Genomic DNA, 12,488 nt, shown 5'->3' with positions numbered 1-12,488 from the left:
GAGTTAGGGCTAATGGTAGACCTAATTTATTAAAAGTAAATAAAGAGAGCTACTTGTTCTCCTGAAAAGTGCATAAAATATGGTTGTTGTATGAGCATTTCGTCCCGTATTTGCTTAGTTGACTTTATGGTGTTTGTCTACCTATACAACAAATATAATCACATACTGCTAAATATACTAATTTTGATACAGCCGAAAACCACCTCATCTTAGCACATAAACATTTTACAGAAAAGCAGGAGTTTTTTAAAAATTCCCATGTAGGAGACTTCTGCACCTCCTTGTTGTGGAGAAGGAAACATCATCATTATTTACAGCCCCTAGTCAGCAGCCCTGGTGGTGGGATATGCACCACCATGCCATTTTGTAATAATTTTAACATGGATTTGACACTCTGTATGCAATTCTCTTGAAAATATACAAAGAAGAAATCTACACAATTGACAGTTCTTTTCCATCAGAATTGTTGTCCATGCTCTTGTTATTTGGGTGTCAGGAGAGATGAGCTTGAATAATTCATTGCTTAATCGCAAGAACAATGCAAACTTCAATTAGTGGAGATTCTGTGTTTTTTATTGGTGGAGCAAAGACAGATTTCTAGTTTTTTTAAAATGTTTGCTAGATAACTGAAAATAATTTGCAATCTTTCAAATTAGTGGCATACTTTAAAAAAGTAAAACTGGAGCTTCCTACATTTTTGCTGGGTATTGTAAAAAAATAAAAAGGGCTCTCACGATAGGTTACTGAATACTCTCAATATTCACGATAGAATCTTGAGATACTTTTGTTGGATATTGTAACTTGTGCTGAAATAGAATAGACCTTTATTTTTTCTTAGTGGGGAAATTCAGGTGTACCAGCAGAAAAGTGACGGGCAAGTAGAAGCATGTATGAAACAAACACAAATACAAAAAACAAAAGTAAGAACAACACACTGTACAGTAAGAGTATTTTTTTCAGCATAAGGAAAAATGTTTTAACATTAAAAGATGTTGACAAGAAATCTAAAAATATTACTGAGTAATTATGTTACGAAAGATTGTCAGTGAAATGTAATTTAAATACACAGCTATAGTCTTGAAATCAACAAATAAAAAAGTACAATTAAAATAAATATCAATTATTTGCACTTCTTTTAAATCCAAATTAAGTCAGCAGCTGCTTAAGGCACCCCAGGCCTTCAGGGGCCCCATAAATGCTAACATTTTAACACAGAACACATATATAGAAAATTAACATTTAGTAGAATATCAATGCTGTTAAATTTGATTTAATGGTTTCAGCATAAATAAATAAAAAAGATTTTAAATTGTGTAACATTTAAATTTAAGATTTAAAGATCTGGCAACTTTGCTTTGTAAAAGTGCAAAGAACAATTTTCATAGATTATTTTATTACCATAGCAACAGTCGGATGATGTGAGTTTAATCTCTGAGTTTGAGCTCTGTTTGCTCGCACATATATCACAGTAAACTACAATTATCACTGATTGCTTTTAGATTTGGCCAATTAAGCAAAACTCCCTCTTCCAGATTCTATCTATGGTGAAACGCAGTAAGTGGTGCAGATGTTCTTAGCAACAGGGGTCTATAAATCAAATTCTGCCCATGGTCCTCATATGAAGTTGGACCGGCCCTGCATGACTAGCTAGACCTGCTGCACTGCATATCTCTCTTCTGGATACAGAGGGACAAACAAGGAGATTTGATTTATGTTGCACTAGTAGAGGCCAAACTGTTCCATTTTGTGTCTATAGTTTGGTGTTAAATTTGTCGGTTAAAATGTTAGCAAACAGAGAACATTTGTTTTGGTAGTCATGGCATTACGGACCAAATTTCTCTGTATTCTGCATGGCCGTGCATAGCAACTACGTCTGATGGGAGCGACATTTGATATGGCACAGTTTGAAGCATTGTACGGCACTGCAAAAAACAAAACATGCAAAAAAACCCAGCATTCTGCGCGACTATGAGGAGAGCACGACAGCTCCTCCATGGGCTGAACCATCGGCCACTAATGCACTGTCTGACCGGGAACACATAGATAAACATTTATCCAGTTGCACCACAGACACAGAGCCACTCACTGGGCAGCGTGTGTGAGGTGTCAAAGTACATGCTGCACATAATTCTTTGTTCACAAATATATATCTTCACTGAACGGCACAATTTGCACCCCTGAAAGCGCAAGCATATGTATAGGTTTGCGATTTGCACAAGCAGATCAAATGAGGTGGCTTTTAAACTTGACTCATACTTACTAAAGCATTCTCCACAGCAACATGTTTTCTCACAGGGGGTAAAGATAAATGTAGGTGAAGCTTCTCTAAAGGAACACCTTCCAAATTGTCCAGTTTGAGTGAGAAATGGGGTGTTAACCACACTGAGCACACTGAGGTAAATTTCAGAGCAGCCAAGATGCAGAGGCACCAATGGTGTGATTTCTACACATAGCCAGATTTATGCCATGTTCACTGAATCAACTATAAACCCGACTTTGCGGAATGTTTCTGCTCTGCAGTCCGGGGTTACCGGTCTATTAAAAAAAATTGTTTTAAACAATTAAAAATAAATAAATAAATCAAGAAAGTTTTAGTCTGGTGGGGCTTCACTAGGCTTCTAGTATACCAAGGGAAACCCTGGTTTTTGTATCAATACCTACTGAAAGGAAGGATCTTTGATAATACTCCTTTATGCATCTAGGATGCAGAGCCCAAGTTTGCTTTGTGCAGGATTTTACAAGCAATTCAAGCTTCATCTAAAAGTACATTTTGCTTTTATATCCCCAATTTCCCCTTGCAGACATCAGGAAAACTATTTAAACAGTTGAGTTTGATATTTTTGCTTTTTTTAATTTTTAATTTTTTGCAAGATCTAGACAGATTTTTTTCTTACAGTTGTACAACTAAAAGAAGTGAATAGACTGAACGTATAAGGTGCTTTTCCAATCATTTTTGACCACTCAAAGTGCTGTACACTGGAGTCACATTCACCCATTCGCACTCCCACAAGCACACACATTTATCCACCAATATGCAGATCTGTAGGCAAGTTGGGGTTAAGTGCCTTGCCCAGGGGCACATCGACATGTGACAGGAGGAAGATGACTACTCTACCCACAAAGCCACAGTTGCCCATTGGTGTTTTCACCATTTTTCTGTTGCCAGGACTACCACTTGAAATCTTACTTAGTCACACTTGAAATAGTTCATATGCAGAGCTGTAAACAGAAACCATATAGCCGGCTGTTGTATGCGCCAGACATGACTGGATCAGTCTAACAACACATGACTGTGTTGTTAGACAGTCATGGTTGTCTAACAACACAGTTATACTCAGAAGGACACTTGAGCTTTTTTCCCCCTGCTGTCCTCCTCTGGGAGAGTGAGACATCAGCTCATTTGTTAGTGAGCTGCACTCTTTGTTAAAGTGCCTCAGGGCTCTTTAGCAGAAAAGACACTTACCATTATCAGGGATTGAACTTGGACCTTCTCTAATCGCTTCATCTCTGCTCTGCCTCTCGGCCACTTTAAACACCAGCATTCACGGTGCAGTGAGTGGAAAGTTGGAATGCAGCTCGTCTTCGCCCACCATCTTCATTCTGCTTTTAATTCAGCTTCTCTTTTTGCAGTCACTTCCCATTCTTATCCAATCTCGGCTTAATTTCTGTGGTGCCAATAGCCAGAGGCCTTTGTAGCATTTTCTCCACACAAGGGTGATAACTTGTGAACTCTTGTTCCTGCCAGGGTGTTTAATTGTGCCATCCGGATCTCATAATGACCTCCTAATTCCTGCACATCCTCTGTTTGAGCTGGCATGGTGTTCACTGCTACAGCGGAAGTGCAGAACTCCAGTGTCATCGGATTAACAGCAGATTTAGATTTAACAGAATGCACAGGAGGAATTGGCAGTTGGTCAAGTTTTTTTTTTTTTTTTTTAAAGGATTTTATTGGTTCTTGTATCCATTTGATAGTGAGTCAGCAGAAAAGTGGGCTGTGACAAAAGTCAACGGCCAGGACTCGAACCCTTGACAGCCTCGTCAAGGACTGAGTCCTCCATGTGTGCCACGCTCCACCTATGTGCCACAGCAGCAGACTGGTCATTTTTTTTAAAAAGTCTTTTTTGGCCTTTAATTGACAGTGGTCAGACCAGAAAGCAGATTGTGAGATTCTGGCCGGGACTGGAACCAGTGACAGTTGAGTACTAAAGCTAAAGTCTCAGTATATGGGTCTCACTCTTTACCCTGGTTCCACTGTCACACTTTTTTTCTTTTTCTTTTTGACTGGCTGACTTTCAGGCCTTTTTTTTTTTTTTTTCCTTCGTGCTCTTCTTCCCCTTGCTCTGCTTTCACCAGACTCTCAGTCTGGAGCACAGTTGTAGATAAATGGGCCAAATTAAACTTAATGGCTTGATTGACAGCTCGAATAGCATTAGTCTTGGCTGAGTATGAAGAATGGCATCAGTGAGAAGGTTTAAGTGGCTTGCCATCAAATCATAAATGGCATGCTTATGATTTTAACAGTTAGCCATATATTTCAATTGAAGTTAGCAGTCTTGTGTGAGTTTTATTTTTTCTCCACAATCTCATTTCGTACTGTCTGCTAAATCTGATATATATGCCACCTGACAGATGGTTGTGGACACGGGTGCTAATCAGTGACGTGTGGTCAGGAGTGGCAGGAGGCAGAGCTGGAAGGTTTGCTTCAAACTACGAGACAGAAGGGTAGCCGCTCTTTTCAGACAAAGTGGTATACAAGAAAAGACAGGCTTTGTGGATGTCCTGCTAGAACTGCCTTTTCTGCTTTCTTTGCCATCTTTTCTCAACTTGTGTTGAGGATAGACTTGGTTTTGAATGAACTGATAGTAAAGATAAGATGGCAATACATTTTTTTGTTTTTTATGAAATGTGCATTTTGCAGAGTATGTGTAAAAAGACACAGAAAAGAAACATAACCTGCAAACTGCTATTAGATTAGATTATAGCAACGGTAGCTACAATCTACCACAGCAATCACTTATTAATAATTGCAAATTAAACTTTAAGTCGAAAAACAAGCCACTGCAACGGACCGAATGTTCTGTTCTTTATGTAGGAAATATTTGAGTGTTTTTGGTGTTGAATCCTAAAACATGACGTTGCGTTGGTGTCTGTTGCTATGGCCACGAGTCCGCTTGTAGCTTGGCCACTAGAGAGCTGAAGTGGTTTTGAGTTGTACTTCAATGGGTTTTCCCTTTTCTGTGTAGCATAACACTAAATTAATAATACCTACATTTCTAAGTTTCATTGAGTTAACGGAACTACTCTAGACAGCAGCATGGCTATGGATGACATGTAAAAGAATGCAAGTCTTTTTGCCCTCCAGTGTTGTTCACATGCACACAATCTCTGTATGTAAACAATAGCATGCAGGTAGTCTGTATTTGTAAATCTGATTATGATTAAGTCAGTGCCTGAACCTCACTGCACTTCACTGGTGCTAATAAAGTAGAAAGCAGCTTCTTTGTTCTGTCCTGTCCAGCCCAATGACGGGTCACAGCTGTTTTCCGGGTGGCTGGGGAGTCTGTATTTACCCACCAATCTGGTATAAGTGGTCCTGACAGCTCAGACTCTTTGTATCTCTTCCACTTTCCTTTTGGATGTGTAAACAAATCTGATCCCTAACCAGGGATCAGATTAGGGAATGGGCCATCTGTTGACACGAAGCTCCAGTGTTTAGAGTCCTTTCGTCACACGCCCCCTTTGATTTGATACTGGACTCAATCATGGAGCCCAGATCAAGTGGTATTTTGACCTCTGGCCTTTATAGTTTAGTCCAAGAGAGCTTTCCAGCTCTCAGCAGCATTTTTTAAGCATATTTTGATTCATGCCGTCACGCCATCTGGAACTGGAGAGAGCAGCGACGAGCCAGGCCAGAAATTAATTTCTAATTATTCTGCTCTCCAAAACGCATTCCTGGTTAATGCCCAATATAATTGACAGGCTTCATGGTAATGATGAATGACCATAGGGGTGAGTAATACTGGCACTGCAGAATTGATAAAAAATCCTTTGGCTTCATATCGCTGCTGTGTGGATTTAAATATTAGGTTTTTATGATCTGTGGTGTAGCATCACCACTCTGAGCAATCCATGCTTGTATTTGGTGAATATAGATATGTCTATAATGCCTTGCAAATGTTTTCACACCCAGTGAACCTTTACACTTTGAGCTCCATTGGCTTTTATAGACCCATTCAATAAATTAGACTTGGACTTAATTTATTGTCATTGCACAAAAACACAATGGTGAATTTGGCAACAAAATATCACTTATCGGCTACTGGAGTACACAGAAAAACTAAAGTGTCACTATGTCCCGACAGTATAATATGAGACAAATAAGCCATGGAAAAATCTGAACCAAGAGAATGTTCCATTATGGTTGGTACAGAAGAAAACTCACCCATCAGTCATCAATAACTGTAAATCTGTTGCCCTGACAACCTACATCATGAAGGTCTTGGAGAGACTTGTCCTGGCCCACCTCCGTAAGCAGTCAGGGTCACCTGCAGTTTGCTTATTGTCATGGAGACAGAGACACCATCATACACCTTCAACAAACCCACTGTTATCTGCAGAAACCCAGGAGACACAGGTGGACACTTTAACAATCATCTGGATGTATGACTACCTGACAGAAGGTATTTTTCCACTGGCAAGTTGTGCACTAACTTGGTTTTACCCCAGGTAGTGAGCTTTTCCATTATCCGATTCCTTCCTCACTATGGTGGGCAGCATGTGAGCTGCAACAGTTGTGGCCAACTTTCCACTGATGTTTGCAACGACACTCGTAATGGAGAACCTTGAGGTTCTGGTTCTGGTAGACCAAAGTAAACCCAGACATTTCATTTTGTTTTGTAGAAATCCATTGCTGGTCCAAACATAATGATTAAAGCTCATATCAACTGATTATTTTGCTGTATATATAATTACATTCTGACACTTTATCTTTTAATATGTGCAACGTTTTGGACTTAGGTTTACATCTTTTTAAATCAAAATATGTAAACCAATAGCCAATCAGAACCTTTATTATTATTTTTTAATCTAAAGGAAAAATAAAATTCAAATCACAAGTTAATATTATGTGGTTCCGGAGTTTCACACTGTCAATGCAAAGTAGCAGCTTTGTCAGAAAGCTGACCACAGGTTCACCATTTCTCTCTTCTTTATTATCCATGTTTCAGAGAAACAAGCTGCTAGCACTGCTGCTAATTCACAGTCATGCTTGTGCAAAAGTTACTGCATGTGTTCCTGTCACTGCTCCTGATTAAACTCATAATTAAACTGCCCCGTATGCTCCACAGCTAAACGTTAACTGCTAAAAGCTAAATGCTGTTTACAGTTTTCAGTGGCATAAATCACGATCCAATCAATGAATGCGGTCAGCTGTCTACCAAGTTGTTGTGTACCCTGATCAGTGCTGCTAGTATTACCTCTGAAGTAGATACAACAATCTGAGTACACCTGGGCAGAACCCAGATCTGCTAGTGCGAAATTAATCTGGCCAAGGCAGAGCGAGACCAGACCAGTTAGAGGTGGGCTAGTGGAAAAGTGGCTAAACAGACCACAGCTTGTAAGAGTGAAGAACTGTGCATTGAACAAGGAGTACCACCGGACGCTGTACTCTCACCATTCCTTTTCTCTCTTTGCACTTCAGACTTCCAGCACAAGTCTGACTTTTGTCATCTCAAGTAATACTCAGAGGACTCTGCAGTTGTCGGGTTTATCAGTGATGGACAAGAGACTGAGTACAGAGAGCTGGTGGACTGCTTTGCGTCATGGTGTGGGAACAATCATCGCATCTTAAATGTGAACAAAAGAAAGTAGATGATTGTTGATTTCAAGAGAAACAAGTTTAGATCAAATGCTATTTTCATCGTTGCATGACAACTTTTACAAGGCATTGTGTCATTGTATCATGTCAATCATAAACTTATGCTGAAATTTGTGCTGCTAAAGTGCATTCAACCTGTGTCAACTAACTTCTCCAGTCACTTCTTGTTTTTTTTCATTTTGCAACTTGAGCCCAACTTCAGTACATGTGTGCAGCAAATGTTCTCCTCCATGTGGGCTTTTATGCCCAATTGGCTGTGTTCTCCCCTTTGCGGCTCCACCAACAAGAGACTCAGGTAACGTCCGCAGAGAACTGACGTAATGCAGCAGGAATCTTCTTTGCAGCAGAGCCAAGTTCCCAGTGCAGCCAGAGAGATATTGAGTGTGTGTGTTTGTCTGTTTACTTTAGCCAACACAGTATACAGAGATCGAGAGCAAGGACTCTTCATCCTCATGCAGAGCAAGGAATTGCTTTCAGCTGTTTCCTACAGAGCTGGGAGGGAAATAAAGAACAGGGCAAGCTGGGAGCTCACTGCCGCCAAAGACATCCAGCATGCCTTTCAGCGCTAAACGACGCAGATTGCTAAAATGGGATTGAAGTCTGTTTGCATCGCCCCATTAGGCTTGCTGCAGATCCCCATTAAGCAGATGCTTCTTTCAAAAGGAACTGGTTAATGAATTTTCAGAAGCCTTCAAAAGCACTGTCACATGCAGAACCTCTGTATTTTTCTCCAGGCTGAGCTATCAGACATATTAATATAGCACATTTTACTCACTTTAATTCGATTTTTCTTGCACTGCAGTGACAAACTCAATCAGACAGACTTTACTGGCCAACTGCTGGTTTAGCGTTGTGTGAATTTGTCAGGTTTTTATTAATCTGATGTAACGAGGTGAAGATAAAGGCACACTGTTTAGACCCATAAACTATTAATGTGTGAAAATAATTTTCACCTTTACTTGTTTTTCTAACCCCACTACAAAAAGGCATCACAAAAGCATTATAAAACATGAGCGGCGATGTAAGACATTTCAGTGTATTTTTCTTTTGTCTAACCCATTGTTGTCTGATGCTGTATGTTGGAGCAAAACCTTCCTAGATCTGTAGGATGTGTAGACGGCTCACTCTTGGCTTTCTGTTCACACTTGGACAGTCTCGCTTGACCTGTCCAAATACACTGCGGCGTTTGTGCCTTCCAGCAGTATTATTTCGGTTGTCTGAGGTCATTTATCTGAAACCTTCAACCCAGTGGATATTCCATTTACATGAACCGACCCATTAGCATGCTTACATACATTCATCATGGGCGTGAATAGAAATATTACAACTTGGGTCTTCCTCAAATTGATTTGACTTGCAAGTGTGAATTTACTGTCAACATTTTTTCTAATTCAAACAGATTAAAATTATACCTACCAGGTCAGGGCAATAAATCATTAATGATATGTAGTGCATGTTTTTTATTGATAAATACAAAGAGAAAATACATCTGTTAGAATTTTCAATAACTTCATTGAGAACTGCACAGTATTCTGGGAGATATAGGCTTTAGCTGCTCAACATCTCAGCATCAATTAACTCACTCACTCTTTGGTGACCTAGCAACAACCTATTGAGTAACTGGCGCAGCAGCACTATGTGGTTTTGCCATCGTGCATCATGACTACTTAAGTGTTATGAACACTCCTTCAAATAAAGTGTTACCGACCTGGTGAAGTTCTACTTGTTTTGTCGCCTTACAACTACAAACCTCTCTGTATTTCATTAAAATTATATGTGAAAGGCCAGCATAGAGTTGCAGATTATTAAGTGGAAGGAAAACAATACCCCAAGAACATTAAAGAACAAACCACTTAATAAAACTACGCACCAGACCATTAGCATAGTTTGAAATGTCAGGATTTAAGCATGTGAACACCAGAGTAGCCAGCACTTGCAATACATTTTATGAATGTGGTCTTAAGTTTTACTTTCCATAAGCAAATCCCACTTTTAGTTTGTTCAGTTAAGACTTAAAAGCGATACATGAAGCATTAATTTTAGATGCACTCTTGCAAGTGTGTGTTATAAAATAAACATGTTCCCACCACGTCTTACTATTGTTGAGAAAAGTGGCCATACTGAAACCCAAAGTCAGTCTTTTAAGTCATAACTGTGAATAGTTGGATTTTGCCCCACTTGCTGAGGGGGATTCCGACTTTGGGGGGCATTCCAGTTGATTTTTGCAATTATCCCAGTTCCAACTACATATAGAGCCTATTGAAAGCCAATGTTGAAAGAAAGGCACAACAAGGATGTGTTGGGAACACTGAAACATATGGTCAGATGAGATCAAAATGGGAACTTTTGGGCCAATATTATTGGTATCACCCTGACCACACCATCACCGTGGTGAAACATACTGGTTGCGTGTGTCATGTTGTGGGGGTACATCCTATTTTTTCAGAAGAAGAAATACCAGCTTATTTATGGGAAGATAAGCAGCACTAAATAGAGGTCAAACCTGGAATAAAGTGTGTCTTTGCTTCTTACCATCTTTAAATCCACAAAATAAAATCTGAATATTTTTCTAGAAAAACCCTTGTGCTTTCAGCGTGAAGTTTAATTTATATTTTCCAGATATGCATTATTTTTACCTTCTTGTTCTCAGTCATTTTGGACATTGCATGTCCAAAAAAGGTTTCAAAATGAAACAACTTAAGTTACCATTTAAATAATGCATAATAATACTGCATTGTATTGAGAGCCACTACAATAAATCAATATTTATGAGGAATTTTATTAAGTGGAGTTACTCATTATAACTTGTTTTTATTCAGAGCCTTGCATTTGTTAAAGTTATAGCAGAGATTAGATTAGTGACACTGAACCAACTCATATCGAAACATTTGACTTCTATAAATCTCAACAATTTATTTACTGAGAAAAACACGACTGATATGCATTGCCATTTAGTAGTCATTTTAGTTCCTGCTGCCTGAACACGTTTAAACCACATTTTACGTTACATTTCACTGTGACTTTCCCGACCCCCTCAAAATTGCTCTTAATAAATTTCCCTGTTTATTGTCCCCCCTAAAAATGAAATGGGATATCTTCCCTAGCAGAGACCCCTGAAGACTTGATGTTGTGCCTGCAGCAAAAGGGTGTTCTACAAAGTATTGAATAAGAGGACTTAGTGTAAAGGTTCACCAACACTTTTCAGAATTAGATTCTAGAAAACATTTTCTTTCCACTTTACAATTATACACTTATTTGTTTTGATTTGTTGCATAAAAACTCTGAAGTACACAAAAAAATTAAGGTTATAAAGATTGTGAGAAAGTCCAATGTTGTGAATACACTGAAACACATTATTTTTTGGTGTGGAACAGTAAAGCAGAGCCAAAACTTACTTTCATACCCAGTGATGTGTGCACAGCATTTATTTTAAATTTTATGATCCCTTTTTTCTGCAGCCATTTCTTTTAGTGATGAAGAGAAAGAGCAGCTGAGAAAATTCACAAACCGCTCCTTCCTGCTGGACAAGACGACTCGTTGCCAAGCATGGCTCAGCCTTCTTGACATCCTGCTGGCGTACTCCTATGAAGTGCGTTCTGCAGAGGGGGAACACAATGTAAGTGTGAAAGCAACTCCTGGTGAGCAGCATCCATCCATTTATTATCTTACATGTTATTCCTAGTGGGGTTGTGAGGGATGCTGATTCCTATATCAAGCAGTCAACGGGGAGGAGGGTCCAGGGTGACTGGAACACAGAAACTGACACCTAAGGAGAATTTGGAGAGACCAATAAACCTGACAGTCATGTTTTTGGATTGTGGGAGGAAGCTGGAGACAACCCATGCATGCACAGTGAGAACATGCAGACTCTACAGACAGAAAGACCCCAGGCCAGAAATCAAACCCAGAACCTTGCTGCAAGGCAACAGTGCTACCAACTGTGCACTGTTGAGTAACAATTACAATTAAAACCAGAAGTTTACATACACCAGATAAAGTCACATACACCTGTCTGAAGTGAAATCAGACCAAACTTCTCTTTGGGTCAGTTAGAATTACCTAAATAATAATTTCCATTCTTTCTGGAAGCTCTAAGATTACAAACGGATTCAAGGGCTCACACTGGCCATCAGTGTGTTGCGCCTCTGTGAGGTGGTACAGACTGATTGTGTTGTGAAATATGCTTCTAAACATGGCTGAAGTGTTTGATACCAGACACTGAGAATTAATCTTTAACTATTAAACCACAACCTTTTGTAGAAAATAGAGATGCACCGATTACCGTCTTCTGGCCGATCACCGATTACCAAAGCATACCTGCTGATGCTGATTTTGGCCAATACCAATTGATTTTTAGTCTGAAACGTCAGACAGTCTTGTCTGATGCCCCACTGGCATCAGTGGGGTGATTACTGCAGGCATGACCTGGTGGGTTGGTTTGTCTGTCAAATCTCTGTTGCTGTACAGGAGAAGAGAGCAATGGTTGATTTTTAAACCTTTGCTGAGGTTAATAAAATCAGGGAATAAGATCAGCTTCAATCAAGTATCGGCAAATCTCCCAAAATGAAGTAAGTCGCGCCAACTTACTTCATAAATTGGTTGGTTGATAAAT

The 12,488-nt window shown here is 39.4% G+C and overlaps 1 protein-coding gene across 1 annotated transcript in view; it reads left to right on the top strand.

Moving 5' to 3' along the window:
• Positions 1 to 12,488, top strand: part of shq1 (SHQ1, H/ACA ribonucleoprotein assembly factor) — a 50,805-nt gene that overhangs the window by 8,797 nt on the left and 29,520 nt on the right. The window contains exon 8 of the mRNA XM_044122264.1: positions 11,335 to 11,492. Within this exon, the coding sequence (XP_043978199.1) occupies positions 11,335 to 11,492 (158 nt within the window). The remainder of the gene's footprint in view (positions 1 to 11,334; positions 11,493 to 12,488) is intronic.

This window comes from Gambusia affinis, linkage group LG07 (assembly GCF_019740435.1).
Source record: "Gambusia affinis linkage group LG07, SWU_Gaff_1.0, whole genome shotgun sequence".
Lineage (NCBI taxonomy): Eukaryota > Metazoa > Chordata > Actinopteri > Cyprinodontiformes > Poeciliidae > Gambusia > Gambusia affinis.
This window is presented reverse-complemented; position numbering and strand designations above follow the sequence as displayed.